This window comes from Gorilla gorilla, chromosome 1 (genome assembly GCF_029281585.2).
Source record: "Gorilla gorilla gorilla isolate KB3781 chromosome 1, NHGRI_mGorGor1-v2.1_pri, whole genome shotgun sequence".
NCBI lineage: Eukaryota > Metazoa > Chordata > Mammalia > Primates > Hominidae > Gorilla > Gorilla gorilla.
In genome coordinates this window covers 116,254,907-116,278,996 of record NC_073224.2, presented here as the reverse complement: position 1 = coordinate 116,278,996, position 24,090 = coordinate 116,254,907, and the positions used below count along the sequence as shown (strand labels likewise).

The 24,090-nt window shown below is 48.7% G+C and overlaps 1 protein-coding gene across 3 annotated transcripts; it reads left to right on the top strand.

Annotated features, from left to right (window-relative positions):
- The first annotated feature begins 15 nt into the window (after nucleotides 1-15).
- ANKRD35 (ankyrin repeat domain 35) lies at nucleotides 16-21,286 on the top strand. 3 transcript variants are annotated; one of them, XM_055356887.2, is made up of 15 exons: nucleotides 16-99; nucleotides 316-435; nucleotides 6,767-6,897; nucleotides 7,665-7,753; nucleotides 8,112-8,176; nucleotides 9,283-9,340; nucleotides 9,517-9,587; nucleotides 9,910-10,016; nucleotides 11,141-11,325; nucleotides 11,955-11,992; nucleotides 12,162-14,165; nucleotides 19,480-19,569; nucleotides 19,800-19,865; nucleotides 20,456-20,561; nucleotides 21,081-21,286. In XM_055356887.2, exons 2-14 carry the CDS (start codon nucleotides 397-399, stop codon nucleotides 20,516-20,518), a joined length of 3,006 nt encoding a protein of 1,001 aa, XP_055212862.1. In that variant the 5' UTR covers nucleotides 16-99; nucleotides 316-396; the 3' UTR covers nucleotides 20,519-20,561; nucleotides 21,081-21,286. The 3 variants fall into 3 exon arrangements, with proteins under 3 accessions (XP_055212862.1, XP_055212857.1, XP_055212864.1); XM_055356882.2 differs by having other exon boundaries at nucleotides 28-435; XM_055356889.2 differs by lacking the exons at nucleotides 16-99; nucleotides 316-435; nucleotides 6,767-6,897; nucleotides 7,665-7,753; nucleotides 9,283-9,340 and having other exon boundaries at nucleotides 8,140-8,176.
- Nucleotides 21,287-24,090: the final 2,804 nt, after the last annotated feature.

The following is a 24,090-nucleotide window of genomic DNA, read 5'->3' as shown; positions in this document are numbered from 1 at the left end:
CCCCGCCTGGAACTGAGGGTGGGGCGGGTCCAGGTCCGGGAGGAGTCTCAGCCGGAGCCCACCCGGTTCCTTTCCTGATTGAGCGGGTCGGATCCCAGGGTGGGTTCAGATTTGAAGGGCGAGGTTCGACGCCAAGCCCCCGTCGCAGCCTAAGACTGCGGGCTTTTCTCCTCTGCAGGGGTGGGGTAGGGCAGGGCCAGGGGCGGAGTTTTGAGCCCAGCCCTTGGGTTCTTGCCTCTGATTGAGCAGGGAGGGTTCTGAGGCGGATCTTGGGGCGGGGCCCGCTCTGCTTTTTGACAGCTGTCTCTTGCACAGCCGCAGCCAAGTCCGGTGGGTTCGGTAACCTGTGGCCCGGCTCTCTGCGCGTCCCCATCCCCCGTGGCCCCGACCCCGGCCATGAAGCGTATCTTCTCCTGCTCCAGCACACAGGTGGCGGTAGGTGCCAAAATGTGTGGGAGGATGGGGTTGGGGTCCCAGCTCTGTGGTGACAGAAGTCTTTAGTCCCGTCTCAATGCATCATCGCCTTTTCTTTTTATCAGTCTTTCTAGCTCCTCTAGTCTTGCAAGGAAGCCCGCCAGCTTTGCCTTCCTCAAGACCCTGCCCTGCAGCTTCTGACTTGCCCTGCTCACCTCTGCCATCCCCAAGGCCCTTTCCTCGGCCCCTTTCTTGTCCTCCTAGCATCTACACCCCCGATTTCTGGTTCGTTTTCTGCAACTCTGTCCCCTTCCCATGGCCCTGACCCTACTTCTGCTCCGTCTCCCAGTACCAAACCTCCCCCAAGCATCTTCCTCAGCCCCTGCCTGGCCTCAAGCTCCATTCTACACCACCAGGTCGTGCCTCAGAGCCCCATATTTCATCCCTGCCCTGTCCCCACAATCTTGCCTTCCACGTAGCTCTATCCTTGCTGTTTCCTGTTAGTTCAACAAGCACTCCCAGCCCTGTGCCTTCTGCTAACCCTTTTTCACAATCTCCTCTGTCATTGCTTCCCTCCTGCCCCATGCCACTTTCACTCCCATCTCTCACCAGCACTGCTGTTCCTCAAACATCACTCCAAACCTTTTTCCAATTGATGCTCCCACAACAGCAACCTTCTGTTCTCCCCTCCAACCTCTGCCCTACTCTGCCCAGTGGTCGCCAGTCCCACTTTTCCTCCTGCCTGCTTGCTGTGAGTTAATATTGCAGTCTGGTCAGCCTCACAGGCACTGCCAGAGGATGCACAGTTGCCTGACTGCTCCCCAAAGGACTGGGTGAGTTGGCTGCAGAGTCCACCCCAGCCAGTTCACTGCAGTGCCTGATCATCAGACTGGTTCTTGGGCCAGTCAAGGCTCAAGGCCTTTCTGCCTGCTTTTCCCCAGATTATTCATTTCCTGAACCCTTGCCCAGTTTTGTTTAGGAATGATACTCTCTGTTTCCTTTGGTTGAGGTGGGGGAAAGTGATGATGAGAGAAGAGGATAGAGCAGACTCAGGGTTCCCAGCAGAAGTCACTCTATTCCCCATGTTCTCCCAGAAAAAAAAAACATAAGATTATAGAAGGTGGTGGCTTAGGGAGGGTATTGCTTATTCTTCTCTAGAGATCTCTTACAGAGAGCCCCCTTATTTGGAAATGGAATTTTCTGTAGAGGTTGGGGTTACGGCTAATTTAGAAGAAAATTAGCCAGCTACTTGTAGCAATATTGCTTTGCTAACTTGACTTAGTAGTATCATTCATAAGCAAATATCAGAAATGTTCAATTAGCTCATTCTGCATGGGCAGGTTACGGAATCCTGGAAGCAAGCTATGAGGCAAGAGTATGAACTCTGTTGAGGCCTGTCCTTGTCCCACTTACATTTGCATCTCTACTTAGTTTCCACACATTGATCAACCAATCAAAAGGTATTTACTATTATATGCACCAGAAACTGAGGCTGCCCAGACTCAGTCTTAACTCATAATGACTTTTTAGAAATTCATATGGACTCTTCCTTAGTTACTGAAAGTATTCAATGTTGCCTTTCCCTTACAGGTTTGTGGAGTCTGCCTGCTTCTTAGGAATGGGGAAACTATTTCATTCTTTCTGATCCCCCAATCCTTGGGCAGTACCTCCTTTCCAAGGTGCTGGAATGAGTGGGCTGGCTTTTGGAATTTGGAACCATCCCTCTGTCCCCCTTGATTCTAGCTGTACAGAGGTTTGACCATAAAGAATGACCAACCATTCTAAACTTTTAGTATAACAAGATCTTACTATAATGAGATTATGGGAAGTAAGTTGGATGGGTTTAGAATTATCTAGCTGGAAAGAAAACTGTTTCTTCAGACAGATTGGAGTCATAGAAAGCTTGCAAATAGGCCAGTTTCAGCTGCAAATTGGTTCCTCATTAAATTTCCCCACACTTCTCATGATAAATTCCTCCACTGTTTTTGGTGGCAAACTACTCTGGAACCATTTGTCAGAGAAGTAGTGTGGCAGTCTTTCTGGCCACTCCAAAAGCCTGGCTTCCCAGTCACACTGGAAGACTGCCTCTACCCATCTCCACTCACACACTTGGGTCCAGGGCTAGAGCCCTGCACTGTCAGTCTGAGTAAGGACTGAAAAAGCAGTGATCATTTTAAAGCTAATCTAAGTTACCAGTATATAGGAAAATCCACACACACAAAAAAACCCAACTCCTATAATCCCATTTTATTTTAGTCAAGTAGAGGATATCCTTGAGGGTATCTTACCTATGAGCTTACTCTGCCTAGGTAGACCAGAAGTAGACCAGAAGAGAGCTTTAAATAATTGGCACTGGATCATCTGGGCGCAGTGGCTCACGCCTGTAATCCCAGCACTTTGGGAGGCTGAAGCGGGTGGATCACCTGAGGTCAGGAGTTTGGGACCAGCCTGGCCAACATGGCGATACCCTATCTCTACTAAAAATACAAAAATTAGCCGGGTGTGGTGGCAGGCACCTGTAATCCCAGCTACTTGGGAGGCTGAGGCAGGAGAATCGCTTGAACCCGGGAGGCGGAGGTTGCAGTGAGCTGAGATGGTGCCATCGCACTCCAGCCTGGGCAACAAGAGGAAGACTCCGTCTCAAAAAAAAAAAAAAAAAGATACTGTCTACTGCAATCACAACATTGAGAATTAGGTCCTGGTTCCCCTTTCTGTTTCCACTCACCTGACCTACAGCAGAAGTCATTCCTTCTCTCTCTACTTGCTGGTGTGCTTCCATGTTATAGGATGCTTATAGGTACACAGCCAGAGATATAAGGAGAAGGTACAATTACTTCTACAAAAGTCCTCTAATCTCAGCAATGGAAATACAAAGCTTATACTTATTGAGTCTGCTGATTAATTTGGTGATTGCTCCCTTGAGGCTGTGATGGTAATCTAGTGCCTCCTTTCCAAGGTGCTGGAGTAAGCTACAGACTGGATCTTGACATTTGAAAGCATCTCTCTGTCCTTTACTTCAGCTCTGCAGAGGCTTGGCCATGAAAAATTTCTACCCATTCTAAACTCTACTTAGTATAATGAGATTATAGGAAGTAAATTGGGTGGATTTAGAACTATCTAGCTGGAAAGAAAAGTATCCAGGCCAGGCGTGGTGGCTGACACCTATAATCCCAGCAATTTGGGAAGCTGAGGTGCGGAGGATCGCTTGAGCCTGGGAGTTTTTGAGACCAGCCTGGGCAATGCAGTGAGACCTCATCTCTAAAAAAAAAAAAAAAAAAAAAAAAAAAAAATTGCCTGGGTGTGGTGGAGCATGCCTGTAGTCCCAGCTACTCAGAAGACTGAGGTGGGAGGATCACCTGAGCCCAGAGGTCAAGGCTGCAGTGAGCCATGATCATGCCACTGCACTTCAGCCTGGGCAACAAAGCAAGACTCTGTCTCAAAAAAAAAAAAAAAAAGAAACAAAGAAAAAGAAAAAAGAAATAAAAAGAAGTGGAAAGGGCCAGGCGCGGTGGCTCACGCTTGTAATCCCAGCACTTTGGGAGGCTGAGGAGGGCGGATCACGAGGTCAGGAGACTGAGACCATCCTGGCTAACATGGTGAAACCCTGTCTCTACTAAAAATACAAAAAATTATCCGGGTGTGGTGGCGGGCGCCTGTAGTCCCAGCTACTCGGGAGGCTGAGGCAGGAGAATGGCGTGAACCTGGGAGGTGGAGGTTGCAGTGAGCCGAGACCGCGCCACTGCACTCCAGCCTGGGCGACAGAGCAAGACTCTGTCTCAAAAAAAAAAAAAAAGAAGTGGAAAGAAAATTATCTATATTGCTAAGAAGCATCTTTACCATCTGTACAGCTTGGCTGTTATTCACTGGCTAGTATCAGCAAGATCCCTTCCACTCTCCTGGCTGGAGAATTCTGAGCCCAGGAACATCTAAAATGTGCTCAGGAAGGATGGATTGTGCATCTACTATGTGACAGACACCGAGCTAGATGCCTTATAGGTTGTTATAGTATTAGGAAACTGAGGTTCAGAGATGTTGTTACATGCCTAAATTCACAGAGGCAGACAGTGTTAGAGTCAAGACTTGAAACATTTCGAGAACTGCAGATTGAGGTCAGCTGATGGCAGCACTCTGTCGTGGGGCATAGTTCTAGCTCTCTGCTTTCCTGGGGGTGACCTGGTCTCCAAAGGGCATTAGAAAATGCGTTCTTACATGTCAGAGTCTGTTAGTATGTGAAGGAGTCATTTTGCTTATTTTGTCCTTTGAGAGTTAACCTGTTTGGAGACTCCTTGCGACAGTAGAGTCTGAGGGTGGGTGGCTTTGCCCTGGAGGCAACTTGAGACTGTTTATCTGGAAATAAGTAAACCTGTTTCTATAGCTTGTAGTAGTGTGGTCTGGTGGGGAGAGCTAGGATTTGGCATCAGGTGGCCCGGGTTCTTTTTTTGTTTGTTTGTTTGAGATGGAGTCTTGCTCTTGTCACCCAGACTGGAGTGCAATGGTGCAATCTCAGCTCACTGCAACCTCCGCTTCCCAGGTTCAAGCAATTCTCCTGCCTCAGTCTCCTGAGTAGCTGGGATTACAGGCACCGGCCACCACCCCCAGCTAATTTTTTGTATTTTTAGTAGAGATGGGGTTTCACCATGTTGGCCAAGCTGGTCTTGAACTCCTGACCTCAGGTGATCCACCCGCCTCGGCCTCCCAAAGTGCTGGGATTGCAGGCGTGAACCACCGCACCCGGCCATGGCCTGGATTCTAATTCCAATTTTGCCACTCTTTTTTGTGATCTTGAATGGTTATCTAATCTTGGTATACTTCTGTTTCTTCTGTCAAAGAGATGGAATAATAGCCCTAGCTACTTTCCAGGGATGTTGAGAGACTAATTGAAATAGCATGGGAAAGGACTGTGAGAAGTTACAACTTCTGTACAGGAGTATTACCTCAGAATCCATCTACCTTAGATAATTTTATGGTTTGGATATTTAAAGCTTTCCTGTGGTTGATTAATAATTTGCCCTGGCTACGTAAACAGTGTTTGAAAATGAGTTACTGGGCTTCCACAGACCCTATTTTTCTTCACCCCTTTCTATAGCCTCTTGTTGAGATTATACTTTATAAAATGCTATGTGCCACCACCAACACCCCACTACTTCCTGTTTTGTTACAAGGATGCCATACATTTGTATGGCTCTTTACAGTTTATAAAGAGATTTTGTATATATTAGCTTGTTTAATAGTCACAGCATGATGAGGTAGTTGTTATTAGCCATATTTTATAGAAGAGGAAACAGGTTAAAGGTGTTTAATGGCTTACTTTAGGTCACATAGCCGAGAATGTAGCTGAACTAGGTCCCAAACTCAGGCCAGCCAGCGAAATATTTGTCTGGCAGCCTTTACATCAGACCACAGATCTTTGCATCTATCTCTTCCTTTTCATTCCCTTCTCTGGACAAAACCAGGCTTTTCTGTACTTTCAGCCCTGGGTGTTTTTACATAGCTGTCTCTTTTACGCCCTGTAACACTTCAATTATTATAATTACCCTACCACCCGCAAAACCCAAGCTGGAATGATAGAACAATGCATGCCCAGGTGTGGCTGTTGTCTAGACAGCGGCTCCCTGCCAGGGAAACTGGGAGGGAGGAGAAGGGGAGCTACCTCTTGCTGCTTCCTCAAACATAACTAGAAACCTCTTTGCCTTTTGGTTGTTGTTGCCATGGAAAGGAGAGAGACGGTCGCCAAAGGGCCTAGATATGATATGGGAAAACAGAAACTCTAGTTTCCTCTTTTAATTGTGGGGCCCAAAGCCAATGAAAAGAGGTGGAATGGTTAGGTATTGGAACTCCTAGCTGTAACCTGAAGCTCAGTGCCTTAATGTACTTCTCAAACAACTGACAACAAAAAGCAGAGCAGCAGGATTTCAGGGGTGGAGGCGGTGGTGAGAGGCAACATGAGTCCTCAAGAGTGGTCACGTTGGTTCCATTTGCTCCAGCAAGACCTAGAGAGCAAAAGGGAAAGGATTGCTCTGAGGTTGGGCACTGAACAACAACTGTAATCATGATGACAAAAGGACATTTGAAATACTGTGCATTCAGCACTCAAATGATTTTTAATTCAGTGGTCCAGGGTCCTTCTGGCTCAGGGCTGGAAATAACCAGCAATAGTTCTTGGTGGCATATTAGCTGGTTAAGATTTAGCTAGGCCCACCTAAGAAGGACTAAATGATCTAGGATGTGTGACTTGTGGAAGAGAAAAACGGATGTTCCTTTTCTCTCATTTGGCATCCTAACCATTTGCCTCTTTTCTTTCTCCACACTACCCCCATGCCCTATATTCACACAACTTGTGGCTCTTGACCAGGTGGAGAGATGGAACCGCCATGATCAGAAGCTGCTGGAGGCAGTGCACAGGGGGGATGTGGGACGCGTGGCTGCCCTGGCCTCCAGAAAATCTGCCCGACCCACCAAGCTTGACTCAAATGGCCAGTCCCCGTAAGTCAGTCCTCCTGTCCCTGCCCCTTACATGTGGCTCCCTTTTGAAGCCCCCGAATCCAATATAACATAGGACCAGGGAATGCCTACAACTTCACAGCTCTTTTCATTGTCTTAATTAGCAAGTATATCAATAGTTTTTTGCTACATGTAAGTTCTACACAAAGTGAGGAAAGAAAATATTGTTCCTGAGCTCCATCCATTGCACAACCCAGATTGACACCACTGACTTGTAAAGTACATAAAGCCCATTAAACAAACAGAAAATGAATATATACACTAAGTAGAGTGTTTCTTCATTGCACAAGTAGGAGGGTGTGTATGCATGGGAAATTTGAAATGAAGTGGTAGCATGGGAGTCACATGGCTAGAGGGAGTAGTGATTAAGTCAAGGCTTTGTCTCTACCCAAAGCCTTCGAATGTCCAGCCTTCACTCTGCTCTGGCTGACTCTTTCTGTGACACTTCCACTTCCGCTAAGGTTCTGTGCTCAGAGAGGCAGGTAATTAGGTGTTCCCTAGACACCCCTGCAATAGTCTGAGATTCCTTGAGACCTGTAGCTCTTATTTCTTCCTTGCTTTTAGCATCCTTTGTGATTGGAGGCCATATAGACTTCTCTTTCTCAGAAATTCAAGCTAGGGGAGCTTCTTTTTCTGCTTTTAGGATTGGCTTTGGGGTAGGGAGCATAGCAAGAAGGGCTTATCAATATTCTCCCATTCCTCATCCCTGGTCCCTTTATCCTTTGGCCTCTCGGTCTTGATTCTGGCAGGTTTCATCTGGCAGCCTCCAAAGGCCTGACAGAATGTCTGACTATCCTGCTTGCAAATGGGGCTGACATCAACAGCAAGAATGAGGATGGTGAGTGAGCCGGAGCACTGGGCCACGCTGCTTGCTTGCCCCTGGTACAGCAGCAGTCGGGGGCGGTGCTGGGCCCTGCTGGACGTTCCTACTGTGGCCCCTTGCTTCTCTCCTTAGTAAGTTCTGGCCAGCATCCTTCCAGGAGTTCCCCTCCCCGTAAGCTGGGCACACCTCACCCCCACTCCCACCTTCATCACAGGTACCAGGCACTTGGGGAACAGGAATTTCTGGCCCCGTGTGGCTGAAAGGTTCTCTCCCTAATCTCCTGATTATCTGTGCGTCTCTTGCCTTCCCTCCCTGTGAGTCATCAGCATGCACGGGGCCACCTACCCTCCTTCTCCCCTTCTTTCTGTTCCAGGAAGCACTGCCCTACACTTGGCCACCATCTCCTGCCAGCCACAGTGTGTTAAAGTTCTGCTTCAGGTAAGAGCAGTCCCTTGATACTACTCTTATGAAGGGAAGAAGTGGTCCCAGAGTTTTCTAACTTCATTTCATACTTAAAAGGAATATTTGGCCAAATGTACTCGCCTCATCCCCAATAGGAGGGCTGATAATCATTTGTTTGCCAACATTTATTTAACACCTACTATGTGCAGGCACCATGTTTGATAGTGCCTTTGAGGGCAGGTTATAAAGCAGAGTTGCCAGGCACTATCGATTTTGTCATTAGTAGAGCCACTGCAGAGACTTCCTGCTATGATGAGGGGCAAGAGGAAGGAGGACAGAGATGTTCAAATTAAACCAAAGCCCTACTGTCTGTTTCTGAAGAGTTTATAGTCTAGTAGTATAAAGAGAAATATACATGTAAAATGACATGTGGATAATTTATAAATGAGTCTCCAAAAGTACAAAAGGCAGTTACCGGCTGGGTGCGGTGGCTCATGCCTGTAATCCCAGACTTTGGGCAGCCAAGGTGGGCAGATCACCAGATCAGGAGATCGAGACCATCCTGGCTAACACAGTGAAACCCCATCTCTAATAAAAATACAAAAGATTAGCTGGGTGTGGTGGCATGTGCCTGTAGTCCCAGTTACTCGGGAGGCTGAGGCAGGAGAATCGCTTCAACCCAGGAGGCGGAGGTTGCAGTGATCCAAGATCGCACCATTGCACTCCAGCCTGGGCAACAGAGAGAGACTCTGTCTCAAAAAAAAAAAAAAAAAAAAAAAAAATCAGTTATCTTAACCGGCCATCAGGCAAATGGATGTTCTACTTTCGTTCTTCCTAATCCTTTCCAAATTTCACCATTATGTTTCTAAAGTACCAGCCACGGGGACATTGGGTGTCATTTTCCCTAACACGTTTATTACCATCTGATTTTTCTTAGCCCCTTGGTTTAGAAACCAGGGCTGATATTCAAGGCTGCCTATCATCAGCAATGGATGAACTGGGCTTGCCTAGTAGATAGCCTTCTCCAAAGTGGACCTTCTGCCCCTCCTCATATTACCATGGAAATTGGTGACCCAATGGGGGTATGGGATGAGGATGTTAACACCAAGCTCCATGCTGCTTCCCTTTGTGGCCATTTGCAGCATGGTGCTAATGAAGATGCTGTGGATGCAGAAAACCGTAGTCCATTGCACTGGGCAGGTGTGTGCAGGGGACTCATGGGAACAGGGCTGCAGAGACTACAGGGTGGGAAAGGGGAGGCGTGAGGAGGGAAGGGCAGCCAGGGCCAACCAATGAAATGGTCGGAAGGGATGTTGGGTCATAGTCTGAGTAGGCTTTCTTCATGCTTCCCCTTAACCCAATCATCTTCTCCCCAGCCTCCTCTGGCTGTGCCTCAAGTGTGCTCCTGCTGTGTGACCACGAAGCCTTCCTGGACGTGTTGGATAATGTGAGTGTCAGATGGGCAAGTGGGCAGTGTCCTACACAGAAGGGCTGCACCTCCCTCTCAGCTTGATTGGCCAACTTCCATGACCTAGGGTTGTGTTAGCACCACCCTTCTCTTCCTTCTCCTCCTGCTTCTCCTCTTCTTCCTCACAGAGAAGTTAAGCCTTATCTTCTGGAGAGCTTCTAACCCTCCAAAAGGGAGTGTTCAGACCCAAGATTTGGGCTTTTATTTTTTTTGGAGAGGTGTGAGGGGAGGGGAGCCGGTAGGATTGTCAAGCCTCTGCAGTCCCTGGCTGCTCATGAACCCCTTCCTACAATCTGTGCAGGATGGACGTACACCCCTGATGATCGCATCGCTGGGTGGGCACGCAGCTATCTGCTCACAGCTGCTGCAGCGAGGCGCCCGAGTTAATGTTACAGACAAGAATGACAAGTGAGCCCCCCTCGTCTACCCACCCCAATTCCCATGCCTGAACAATTTAGAAAGAAGCCAGTGGGCAACGTGTGTGTGTGTGTTTGTGTGTGTTGGGGAAGAAATCAGGTTGGTCTTTGTGTTCTTGGGAACCTCATTCCTTCCCAGTGGAGGTTCTGAAGAGCTCTGCCTGCTGCCACCACCGTCTTCATAGATAGATGACCCCAGAAGTAGAATCGATACTTCTGGACCCGTTGGCTGAATTTACTGGTTGTCAAATTATCTTTTAAGCAAGAGGATCCTTTTTTCCAATAAAAAATGTATGTAGAATCCCTGTAATCCCAGCACTTTGGGAGGCCAAGGCGGGTGGATCACGAGGTCAAGAGATTGAGACCATCCTAGCTAACATGGTGAAACCCCGTCTCTACTAAAAATACAAAAAATTGGTCGGGCATGGTGGTGGGTGCCTGTAGTCCCAGCTACTCGGGAGGCTGAGGCAGGAGAATGGCATGAATCTGGGAGGTGGAGGTTGCAGTGAGCTGAGCACCACTGCACTCCAGCCTGGGCGACAGAGGAGCGAGACTCTGTCTCAAAAAAAAAGTATGTAGAATCTTGATATATAGAGCAGATAAAAATGGAGCTCATCCAGTTGGCCCCCTAATTTCTGTTCCTGCAGCTCTAAGGAATGGCATTTGAAAAGCCTAGTCCAGGCCTGGTGCAGTGGCTCACACCTGTAATCCCAGCACTTTGGGAGGCTGTGGTGGGCGGATCACCTGAGGTCAGGAGTTCAAGACCAGCCTGACCAACATGGAGAAACCCTGTCTCTACTAAAAATACAAAATTAGTCGGGTGTGATGGTGCATGCCTGTAATCCCAGCTACTCGGGAGGTTGAGGCAGGAGAATCGCTTGAACCTGGGAGGCAGAGGTTGCAGTGAGCCGAGATCATGCCACTGCACTCCAGCCTGGGCAACAAGAGTGAAACTCCGTCTCAAAAAAAAAAAGAGAAGTCTAGTCTGGTCTAATGTTGGTCTGTTGTTCTCCTGACCCCACTGAATGAGAGCTTACCCTGTGAGTGGAATGTCTGGAACCAGGACTTCTGGGTTCCATGGGGAAAGTCTGTGCTCAGATTTGTCTCAACCCACAGATCGGCTTTGATCCTGGCCTGTGAGAAAGGCAGTGCCGAGGTGGCTGAACTGCTCCTGAGCCACGGAGCAGACGCGGGGGCTGTGGACAGCACAGGGCATGATGCTCTGCACTATGCTCTGCACACACAAGACAAGGCACTGTGGAGGCTGCTACAGCAGGCCCTGAACCGGCGGCGGCGGGGCGGTAAAGGCCCTTTTGTAACTTCCACGTTCTCTAAGAATCAGAGAAGTTTCTTAGAGTCCCATTTGTTTCCATGGAAGTAATCTATCTGACAAATAATTGTCACCTGGGTTGAGAGTTTACGTATTTATTGCTGCTACTGTGAGAGGACCCCAAATCCCCATCCCAAAAGTATGATCACAAAATTCTTTAATGCAGCCTGGTCTCTCACTGAGGACAACTCTGGCTAGTGTTGTTTCTGGCGTTTATGAGTTGTAATTGTACATCTATTTGTGTGATTGGTTGGTCACTCTCTCTTTCCTCTACCAGATTGTAACCCCCTTAGGTGACAGGCCATTTCTGTTTTGCTCACCATTGAAGTTCCAGTGCTTATTAAAGTGCTGGACATAGTGACCAATAAATAAATGAGCGAACAAAATGAATGAAGTGGCCCATTTCTGGGATAGGAAACCAAAGTTGCTGGATAGTTAGGGATCCACTAAACAAGATTGGCTTCTGGCACCAGGAAGATGTGCAGTGAGATTGATCACAGAGAGGCCACTCCTCTCAGAAAAAGTCTGAAGATAAGAATGTGGGCTATAACTACATGGAACCTGTCTTCTCTCTCATTTTCCTCATATCTTTTCTTATAGGTCAGAGGCTAGTCCAGCACCCAGATCTCGCATCCCAGGTAAGACCCTAAGTGCCTCCCCCTTTTGCTTTTGACACACCCCAGGCTATCCCACTGTGACTATTCCCAGTGGTCCTTGGGGTGTCAAGACATTTAAGAGAAGAAAGGCACTCCTAGGGCTGAGTTCATTGCCTAGTGGCCACACTTTACTATTCTGTTTCCAACATAGGCCTCTCCATCTGAGCCCCAGGCAGGTTCTCCTCCTAAGAGCTCATGGAGAGCAGAGCCTGAAGAGGAGCAAGAGGAGAAGGAGGATGAAGACCCGTGCTCGGAGGAGTGGAGGCGGAAGTATGAAGAGGAGCGGAGGAAAGTTGTTCAGCTGGAGCAGGAGCTGGTGCAAAAGACAGAAGAGTGTAAGACTCAAGCTGCAGCCTATCTGGACCTTGAGAACCAGATTCGAGAGCAGGCGAAGGAGCTAGGGGTCCTCCTATCCTGGGAGCCCAGAGCTTCAGGAAGGCAAGGCTCTAGTCTCCGGCCTGGAGGGGATGGCATGGAGCAGGGTTGTCCTAAGGACCTGCTGGCTGAGAGTACACAAGAGCCAAAGAAGCAGCAGCAGGCAGCAGCCACAGTAAATCCAGTATTAGCTCCAAAGAAGGCTGAGGACTCAGCCCCAGGAAAGATCCAGTATGAAGTCCATGGAAGGTCCCAACCAGAAGAACAGGGGCCACCCCAGGGCCCAGCATCTGAGACCATCAGGAAAGCCACAGGACAACAACTGACTACCAATGGGGCACAGACCTTTGGCCCTGATCATGCTGACCAGCTGCCTGCTGGCCAGAAGGAGAGTTCCCAGGTTCTAGGAGTTGAACCAGGAGGCACAGTGGCTGAACCAGTGGGCCCAGCAGCCATGAACCAGCTTCTGCTGCAACTAAGGGAGGAGCTTGCTGCAGTGTGGCGAGAAAAGGATGCTGCCCGGGGGGCTTTGTCAAGACCAGTCATGGAGGGAGCCCTGGGGACTCCCCGTGCTGAGGCAGCAGCAGCTGCCTGGGAGAAGATGGAAGCCCGACTGGAGCGGGTGCTGGCAAGGCTGGAACGGGCAAAGGCAGGACTACAGGTGAAACCTGAGGTTCCTTCCCAGGAGTCCAGAGAGGGAGCCCTAAAGGCAGCCCCAGGGAGCATCAAACAGGATGAAGAGAAGGAGAAAAGGGTTCCTGGGGCTCGAGGAGAGCCTCTAGGGGCCCCTGGAGGGGAAAAGGCCCTAGGAGGCCTGGCAAAGGGACAGCTGGAGAAGGAGATGTCAGTACTGAGACTGAGCAACAGTAACTTGCTGGAGGAGTTAGGGGAGTTGGGGCGGGAGCGGCAGAGGTTGCAGAGGGAGCTACAGTCCCTGAGCCAGCGGCTGCAGCGGGAGTTTGTGCCCAAGCCAGAGGCGCAGGTCCAGCTACAGCAGTTGCGACAGAGTGTGGGGCTGCTGACAAATGAACTGGCCATGGAGAAGGAGGCCACAGAGAAGCTGCGGAAGCTCCTGGCCTCCCAGAGCAGCGGTCTCCGAGGGCTGTGGGACTGCCTGCCCGCAGACCTAGTGGGCAAGAGGAGTGCACAAAGCAAAGCAGCGGAATCCCTGGAGGAGCTGCGGGCCTGCATCAGCACCCTGGTGGATCGGCACCGGGAGGCCCAGCAGGTGCTGGCTCGGCTGCAAGAAGAAAACCAGCAGTTGCGGGGGTCCTTGTCCCCGTGTAGGGAGCCAGGCACCTCCTTAAAGGCCCCAGCATCCCCCCAAGTGGCCGCTCTGGAGCAAGACCTGGGGAAGCTGGAGGAAGAGCTGCGGGCAGTTCAGGCCACGATGAGCGGGAAGAGCCAGGAGATCGGAAAGCTGAAGCAGCTGCTCTACCAAGCCACAGAGGAAGTGGCTGAGCTAAGGGCCCGGGAGGCAGCCAGCCTACGGCAACACGAGAAAACTCGGGGTTCGTTGGTGGCCCAGGCTCAGGCTTGGGGCCAGGAGCTGAAGGTTCTGCTGGAAAAGTATAATACGGCCTGCCGGGAAATGGGTCGGCTGCGGGAGGCGGTGGCCGAGGAGCGCCGCCGGAGCGGGGACCTGGCCGCTCAGGCAGCGGAAAAAGAGCGCCAGGCCAGCGAGATGCGGGGGCGCTCCGAGCAGTTTGAGAAAACGGCAGAGCTGCTGAAAGAGAAGATGGAGCATCTCATTGGGGCTTGCCGAGACAAGGAAGCCAAGGTGAGCAGCTGAGGTAGCCCTGGGGAGCACTGGGGAAAGTTTCTGTGTATTTGGGAGTTTGCTAACCTGAATCCAGCAACCTTTATTGCAGCAGTGGGTCAGATTAATACCCCAAACGGAGCACCAGTCCTTTGCAGGGACCACACTGCTATGTTCTCGTGGGTCTGAGGGGGTTGGTGAGATTGGAGGGGAGGTAAGGTATAAGTGGAAGAGAGAAGGGGGCTTAGGTACTAAAATTTGGCACCCAGATTCAGAAGCAGTGTGCTCAGGGCTGCCACCAGTGCAGCACCATCGTTTATTAGCATTTGGACTTGAATTGCATATTAGCCTGGGAAGAGGCCTAATAGCATGATGGGTTGCTGTGGTTTTACTGAAGTTCTGAGGAGGTCATTCAGGAACTAATGAGTTAAGAAAAGTAGACCCAGCGAGAGCTGCTCTTCTTGCCTCCACTTCAGGGTGGGTTCTACAAAACGATGTCCATTGGCAAAGAGGGCACCAATGCAAAGAAAAAAATCTTGAGGCCGGGCGCGGTGGCTCACGCCTGTAATCCCAGCACTTTGGGATGCCGAGGCGGGTGGATCACCTGAGGTCAGGGGTTCAAGACCAGCCTGACCAACATGGTGAAACCCCGTCTCCACTAAAAATACAAAAATTAGCTGGGCGTGGTGCGGGCAGCTGTAATCCCAGCTACTCAGGAGGCTGAGGCAGGAGAATCGCTTGAACCAGAGAGGCAGAGGTAGCAGTGAGCCAAGATTGCACCATTGCACTCCAGCCTGGGTGACAGAGCAAGACTCTGTCTCGAAAAAAAAAAAAAAAAAGAAAAGAAAGAAAGAAAAAAAGCTTGAAAACCGCTATTAGATACCAGAGTTTCCTAACGCTTGCTCTAAATGTGAGTCTACATGTTTCTATGAGACATGTTTTGTGAACTCTAAATATCAATTTACACATGGATTTAGTATTTCCAGACTTAACTGTGAAATGAATGATTTCAGACTTCTTATTAAAACTTGGATACATGGTCAAATTTGGAATGATTAAAAAATATAAAAAGGCCGGGCATGGTGGCAAAAATTAGATGGGTGTGGTGGCATGTGCCTGTAATCCCAGCTCCCAGGAGGCTGAGGCAGGAGAATCACTGGAACCTGGGAGGTGGAGGTTGCAGTGAGCCAAGTGCACCACTGCACTCCAGTCTGGGCAACAGAGCGAGACTCCTCCTTCTCCTCAAAAAAAATTATATATATATAAAAGAATGTATGTTTTCTATAGTGTGGAGTACATAAAAATAGAAGGAATGTTATCCAGAATAGGAATCAGTGCGGGTTGAGGTTAATTAAAGAAAGTATTTTTATGTTGCATTGAAGGAGAAGTTGAAAGTAGATAATCGGGTAAAAGCAAACATAGTGTCATGGTTAAGAATGTGTTCTCTGGACCGAGGTTGTCTGATCTTGGGCAAGTTATTTAACATCTCTAGTCCTCAGTTTTCTTATCTATAAAATGAGGATAATAAAATGGTTGTGAAGATTACATTAAATAAGAAATTATATTTATTTAAAAGATTTGGGGCTGGGTGCGGTGGCTCATGCCTGTAATCCCAGCACTTTGGGAGGCTGAGGCAGGCGGATCACGAGGTCAGGAGATTGAGACCATCCTGGCTAACACGGTGAAACCCCGTCTCCACTAAAAATACAAAAAAAATTATCCGGGCGTGGCGGTGGGCGCCTGTACTCCCAGCTACTCGGAGAGGCTGAGGCAGGAGAATGGTGTGAGCCCGGGATGTGGAGCTTGCAGTGAGCTGAGATCGCGCCACTGCACTCCAGCCTGGGCGACAGAGCCAGACTCTACCTCAAAAAAAAAAAAAAAAAAATATTTGGAACTCTTGGCCCATGGTAAGTACTCAGTAAAAGGTAGCTATCATTATTCCTACTACCACTATTCCTATTACTGCTAGTTACCATTAACTGCATTTGTGCCTCTGCCTCAATAAGCCATAAGGACTCATCTCCATTTCCCTTAGTGGTCAGTAGCCAGGAGTAGGTTAGGATCTGATACCAAGTTAAGAGCATCGGCCAAGGAGTCAAAGAGATTGTGGTTCAAATCATGATTTCATCACTTATTAGCTGTGTGATTTTGACAAATTACTTAATTTAGTCTCTTTATCTACAAAACGTAGATTATAATACTTCCCTCAGGCGGAGCACAGTGGCTCATGCCTGTAATCCCAGCACTTTGGGAGGCCAAGGTGGATGGATCGCCTGAGCCCACGAGTTTGAGACCAGCCTGGACAACATGGCAAAACCCCAACTCTACAAAAAAATACAAAAATTAGCTGAGTGTGGTGGCATGTGCCTGTTCCTGTGCTACTCAGGAGGCTGAGGTTGGCTTGAGCCCAGGATTTAGAGGTTGCAGTGAGCTGAGATCACATCACTGCACTCCAGCCTGGGTGGCAGAGTGAGACCCTGCCTCCAAACACAAAACAGACTGGGCGCAGTGGCTCACACCTGTAATCCCAGCACTTTAGGAGGCTGAGGTGGGCGGATCACCTGAGGTCAGGAGTTCGAGACCAGCCTGGCCAACGTAGTGAAACCCCACCTCTACTAAAAATACAAAAATTATCTGAGTGTGGTGGCGCATGCCTGTAATCCCAGCTTCTTGGGAGGCTGAGGCAGGAGAATCACTTGAACCTGGAGGCGGAGGTTGCAGTGAGCAGATGGTGTCACTGCACTCTAGCCTGGGTGACAGAGCAAGACTCAGTCTAAAAAACAAAAAAAAAAAACAAAAAAACAAACTTCCTTCAGAGAAGTATTGTTCCTCCCGGAAGAAAAGCTGTTTTTTTTAAAAAATTTTTTTAATTTTTTTAAGTTTTCAATGTTTTATCATATTTGATAGCAGCTTTTTTTTTTAATTGGTTACAAAACCTAAGCCCATATACAAAATTAGGAATACATTTAGATGCCTCTTTTGAAAGAACATTTTAGTCTTTTTAAACTGAGTTTTAAAAAAATAAAAACAATGCAATTTTTAAACACTGTTTTGAAAACTTAAAAGTGCAGCAATATAGTTAGTTTCCTTTATCTACGAAATGGGGCAATTCCAATTCAAAACTGGTAAGGTCACAAATTGAATCAAGGAAATGCATACAAATGTCTGCACTACTTGATGCTAATGTTCACTTAAATGTTAGTTTGCACTTTAAAACATGAGAGGAAATAGGAATCATCACAGTAGACGCCCAATTTTATTTTATTTTATTATTTTATTTATTTTTTTTTTATTGATCATTCTTGGGTGTTTCTCACAGAGGGGGATTTGGCAGGGTCATAGGACAATAGTGGAGGGAAGGTCAGCAGATAAACAGGTGAACAAAGGTCTCTGGTTTTCCTAGGCAGAGGGCCCTGCGGCCTTCCGCAGTGTTTGTGTCCCTGGGTACTTGAGATTAGGGAGTGGTGATGACTCTTAACGAGCATGCTGCCTTCAAGCATCTGTTTAACAAAGCACATCTTGCACCGCCCTTAATCCATTCAACCCTGAGTGGATACAGCACATGTTTCAGAGAGCACAGGGTTGGGGGTAAGGTCACAGATCAACAGGATCCCAAGGCAGAAGAATTTTTCTTAGTACAGAACAAAATGAAAAGTCTCCCCTGTCTACCTCTTTCCACACAGACACGGCAACCATCCGATTTCTCAATCTTTTCCCCACCTTTCCCCCCTTTCTATTCCACAAAATTGCCATTGTCATCATGGCCCGTTCTCAATGAGCTGCTGGGTACACCTCCCAGACGGGGTGGTGGCCGGGCAGAGGGGCTCCTCACTTCCCAGTAGGGGCGGCCGGGCAGAGGCGCCCCTCACCTCCCGGACGGGGTGGCTGGCCAGGCGGGGGGCTGACCCCCCCCACCTCCCTCCCGACGGGGCGGCTGGCCGGGCAGAGGGGCTCCTCACTTCCCAGTAGGGGTGGCCGGGCAGAGGCGCCCCTCACCAGGCGCCCCTCACCTCCCGGACAGGGCGGCTGGCCGGGCGGGGGGCTGATCCCCCCAACCTCCCTCCCGGACGGGGCGGCTGGCCGGGCGGGGGGCTGACCCCCCCCCCGGACGAGGTGGCTGCCGGGCGGAGATGCTCCTCACTTCCCAGACGGGGTGGCTGCCGGGCGGAGGGGCTCCTCACTTCTTAGATGGGGCGGCTGCCGGGCGGAGGGGCTCCTCACTTCTCAGACGGGGCAGTTGCCAGGCAGAGGGTCTCCTCACTTCTCAGATGGGGCGGCCGGACAGAGACGCTCCTCACATCCCGGACGGGGCGGCAGGGCAAAGGTGCTCCCCACATCTCAGACGATGGGCGGCCGGGCAGAGACGCTCCTCACTTCCCAGATGTGATGGCGGCCGTGAAGAGGCGCTCCTCACTTCCTAGATGTGATGGCGGCCGGGCAGAGACGCTCCTCACTTTCCAGACTGGGCAGCCAGGCAGAGGGGCTCCTCACATCCCAGACGATGGGCGGCCAGGCGGAGACGCTCCTCACTTCCCAGACGGGGTGGCGGCCGGGCAGAGGCTGCAATCTCGGCACTTTGGGAGGCCAAGGCAGGAGGCTGGGAGGTGGAGGTTGTAGCGAGCTGAGATCACGCCACTGCACTCCAGCCTGGGCACCATTGAGCACTGAGTGAACGAGACTCCGTCTGCAATCCCGGCACCTCGGGAGGCCGAGGCTGGCGGATCACTCGCTGTTAGGAGCTGGAACCAGCCCGGCCAACACAGGGAAACCCCGTCTCCACCAAAAAAATATGAAAACCAGTCAGGCGTGGCCGCGCGCGCCTGCAATCGCAGGCACTAGGCAGGCTGAGGCAGGAGAATCAGGCAGGGAGGTTGCAGTGAGCTGAGATGGCAGCAGTACCGTCCAGCTTCGGCTCGGCATCAGAGGGAGACCGTGGAAAGAGAGGGAGAGGGAGACCGTGGGGAGAGGGAGGGGGAGGGGGAGGGGGAGGGAGAGGGAGGCCCAATTTTAATCATAATGTGTGCAAATTTTAAAAGGTAACTGACAAGTAAGGAAAGTCCAGAAGAAACTAAACTGGAAGGGGTATAGTTCACAATATCAAAAAGATTTGGACTTTTAAGGGTTTCACCGAAGTTTGTGACCTTAATTAGCTTTTACGTTGTTATTCCTACTTTTAGTGAACACCACACAGAAGAAAAGCTGTTTTGAGTGTTAAATGAGACAATTTGTATAAAATTGGCACATATTAAATACTCAGTAAAAGGAAGCTGACCTTGACCCTTGTGGGAGAAATGACTTGGAGCCTCATTGGTTGCCTCTTTCCTCTTGGCCTCAGATCAAGGAGTTGTTGAAGAAGCTGGAGCAGCTTTCAGAAGAGGTTCTAGCAATTCGGGGAGAAAATGCTCGCCTTGCCCTGCAGCTGCAGGTATGTTTTGGCTGTCAGGGATGGTGCTGGAGAAGAAGGTCAGCAGTGGAAGTGATGTATATGTGGGAGACATTCTAGGAATTACAGAGGCCTGGCTGGGCAGTGGTCCAGGATGGGCCAGTGATGGGCCAACGAGCCCACCTGGTACTGCTGACCACTTCATTGTGTTGCTCCTCATGCTTGGGTGACTGAGGGTGGACATGTGACTTCCCATTGATGTTCATTCCCAGGATTCCCAGAAGAACCATGAAGAGATCATCTCCACCTACAGGAATCATCTACTGAATGCTGCTCGGGTGAGCATGGTGGAGTTTTGAGGGAGGTATAGACATAAAGCTGAGTGTAGGGTATTGCATTTAGGGTCCCTCTCTCTTCTCCAGGGTCCCTGTACATACTTGCTGTTTCTCGGAAAGCTGGATCCAGTGCTAGGTCTCTGATCTCGTTTGGTAGATCAAGAGAGGTTGTGCATGAATGTGAGAAGGAGAGGTGTTTCCCCCTCTGTTTCCATTCTCTGGCCTATAGTAAGGACTTTTCCTGTCCCCAATACCCTTTCTCAGTCTCCTCCTGGAGCCACTTAGTCCTAAACAAGGAAGAAGAGGTAGGTGTCTTGCTCCCTTGTTAGGAATAATAACTACAAAGAATGGAACACCTATTGTGTACCTGGTGCTTTGCTTCATATTCATGGTTGTAATCCTCAGAGCAATCCTGAAAAGTAGACATCATTATCTTCCCTGTGAAGATAGGGAAAAAGCCATGGAGAAGTTAAATACTATAAGTGAAGGTATATAGTAAATAGCCTTCCACTGTACCACAGAACCTCTCCCTCACCTCTCTCTCTCCATTTTCTGTTCTTCATCTCCTTTTCTTCCTTTCCTGACATCTACAGGGTTACATGGAACATGAAGTGTACAATATACTGCTGCAAATCCTTAGCATGGAAGAGGAGTGAGGCAGCCTCACTGTGTGCCCTCAGGGATACAAGATTCTCTGTTGTGAGTTGTGGGTTAAGGGTGATGAGGGAAGGAGTTTGGGAGAAAGGGCTTGGGAAAGGTATGGAATGAAATTAGTCCCTTTTGCCCCCGTGGTGGCTGACAATGGGGAGCCTTTTGGGGCATAGAGCATTTGAGGTGACTGAGAAGACAGAACATGGAGAATCACTGGGTGGAGTCAGGAATCAGTGAGCAGGTGGACTAAGGGGGCTGACTTATGAGATGGAGACTGAAAAGAGGGGTTGGGTCTGGGGTAGGGAGATGCCAGTGAAAGACGAGTGATGGTAGGATAGTGGTAGACAGTTGTTCCTTAGGGCAGGACTCTACAAAATCCAGAATCTCTTCACTTTGATACCATTCATTCAAAGAGCAGTCATCCCCCAAACCTCCCCCCACCCCAATGCAGATAGTCCCCTTCTCCAGTCCAGATAGATGAGGGTCCCTTTTAGCATGTTGATATGAGTGGGAGGAGACTGAGGATATGGAAGTGGGTGCATTTCATCTTTGAATTTCTTCTTTCAGGGAATAAGAAACCCTGGTTGACAGAGGCTTCATCAGGCTGTGGTGGGTGGGGGTGTTGGCCACTAGGCAATGGTATGGGCAGGGCTTCACCTGACATTATGGACCTCAGACCTGAGAACCTGGACCCTGGAATCAGCATGGATGAGACCAGAGGAGGTATGGATGGAAACAAGCTCTATGGAAAATAAAGCATGAGGCAGGACGGGGCTGAGTGTAATTTTTTTTTTTCTAAAGGGGAGTGGGGAAAGGAATATCTTTCATCCCTTTATCCTTTTCTTTTTTTCTGGAAAAAAATATTAACAGTATGTCTTTATTCTTAAAAACTTTTTTTACAAGTAGATTTTTTTTTTGAGGCAGAGTCTTGCTCTGTCGCCTAGGCTGGAGTGCAGTGGCACGATCTCAGCTCACTGCAACCTCTGCCTCCTGGGCTCAAGTGATTCTTGTGCCTCAGCCTCCCAAGTAGCTGGGATTACAGGCATGTGCCACCATGCCCAGGGATACAAGCAGATTTTGTTTTTTATTTTGCAAATAGACTTTATTTTTAAAGCAGTTTTAGGTTCACAACAAAATTAAGCAGAAGGTACAGAGATTTTCATATATTCTCTGCCCCCATACAGGCACTGCCTCCCCAATTATCAATATCCTCACCAGAGTGGTTTATTTGTTATAATTGATGAACCTACATTGACACATTATTATCATTCAGAGTTCATAGTTTACATTAGGGTTCACTCTTGATGTTAGAGAGTCTGTTGGTTTGGACACATTTATATTGACATATATCCATCATTATGTTATCTTTTTTTTGTTTTTGTTTGTTTGTTTGTTTGTTTTGAGGCAGGGTCTTACTCTGCTGCCCAGGCTGGAGTGCAGTGGCATGATCATAACTCACTGCAGCCTCAACTTCCTGGGCTCCAGTAATCCTCCAACTCAGCCTCCCAAGTAGCTGGGACTACAGGCGAGCACCACCACAACTGGCTGATTTTTCTGTATATTTAGTAAAGACCAAGTTTTGCCATGTTGCCCAGGCTGGTCTCAAACTCCTGGGCTCAAGCGATCCACCTGCCCCAGCTTCCCAAAGTGCTGGGGATTACAGGCATGAGCCACTGTGCCTGGCCATCTCTATATTATCATACACAGTGGTTTTGCTGCCCTAAGAATCCTCTTTGCTCTGTCTGCTCATCTCCCCATCCCTGCTAACCCCTGGCAACCACTGATCTTTATCCTGTCCCCAGTTGTGCTTAGTTGGAATTATACAGTATGTATCCTTTTCAGATTGGTTTCTTTGAGTTAGTAATATACATTTAAATTTCCTCCATGTCTTTCCATGGCTTGATAACTCACTTATTTTTAGTACCGAATAATATTCCATTGTCTGAATGTGTCACAATTTATTTATCCATTCACCTACTGAAGGACATCTTGATTGTTTCCAAGCTTTGGCACTTTTTTTTTTTTTTTTTTTTTTAGCAGAGTCTCACTCTATCACTCAGGCTGGAGTGCAGTGGGGCAGTCTCAGCTCACTGCAACCTCTGCCTCCTGGGTTCATGCGATTCTCCTGCTTCAGCCTCCCAAGTAGCTGGGATTACAAGTGCATGACGCCACATCCAGCTAATTTTTTTGTATTTTTAGTAGAGACGGGGTTTCACCATGTTGGCCAAGCAGTCTTGAACTCCTGACCTCAGGTGATCCACCCACCTCTGCCTCCCAAAGTGCTAGGATTACAGGCTTGAGCCACCATGCCTGGCCTTGGCAATTATTTAATTTGTTTTTGAATGAAATTCACAAATGGCTCTATAAGTCAGCAACTTTCAAACTTTTTGATCCCTAGTAAGAAATAAAAAAAATTTTTTTTGAGGCAGAGTCTCACTCTGTCACCCAGGCTGGAGTGCAGTGGTGTGATCTCAGCTCACTGCATCCTCTGCCTCCTGGGTTCAAGGTATTCTCATGCCTCAGCCTCCTGAGTAGCTGGAATTATAGGCGTGCACCACCATGCGTGGCTAAGTTTTGTACTTTTTGAAGACACAGGGTTTTGCCATGTTGGCCAGGCTGGTCTCAAACTCCTGTCCTCAAGTGATTCTCCTCCCTAAGTACTGGGATTACAGGTATGAGCCACTGCATCTGGCCAAGAAATACATTTTGTATCTTGTGTATACATACCTCAAATAATACTTTACTATTTCTCTTCTATTCTTTGCTAATATACTCCATCAAAATGCATCCACTAATGGGTCAAGACCCACGGTTTGAAAAATAGCCCTCAGTGAAAATGGGGTTTGACACTCTTCCTTTCCACTTTCTCAAATCTGTCACAGCTCTAATCTTTTTTCTCTGCCTTGGGACTGTTGAATCCATGATTTTTTTTTTTTTTTTTTTAAGGGGAGATTAAGAGACCTGGATTTTCTTCAGGATATACTTTCTAAAGTATTTTATCAAGTGTTAAACAATGTGTCTATATTTGACACACGTGGTCTCACTGTTCTTTGTCCCAGGTGACAAAAGGGATGAAAAGTCTGATTCCTGGGTAGAGGATGAAGGGATACCCAAGTTTCATTTTTGCCTGTGATTCCATTCTCAGACTGAAAAAAAAAATGTATCTCTCTTGGCCACTTCCCCTGGGTCTCCTCCTCTGCCTGCCCTTCCACCAGGCAGGCTGTTAGGTGAAAATGAGGCAGTGAATTCCTCTAAAATCTGGAATTGCAGTTTGGTGGCCCGCACGCTGATCCCTCCCCATTCCTTCTCTCAGTCCACCCTCTGCTGGGTTACACTGGGTCAGACAGCAGCAGTTTTGGCAGTAAAGAGGCTGGGTTGAGAAAAAAGAGTGGGGAGGGGCTGCCATGGAAGACAGGGGGCTACAGAAGGGCTGCAGAGGCCAGCTCCAGAGTTTGGCCAAGGGTGAAAAAGAGCATCTGAGATATCTGGATCAGATCCTAGAGAAGGTGCAGAGGTTTTACGTGGATGGGCATGGGACTGCTTTACGGCCAGGAAAATGGAAAAAGGAGGGATTGAT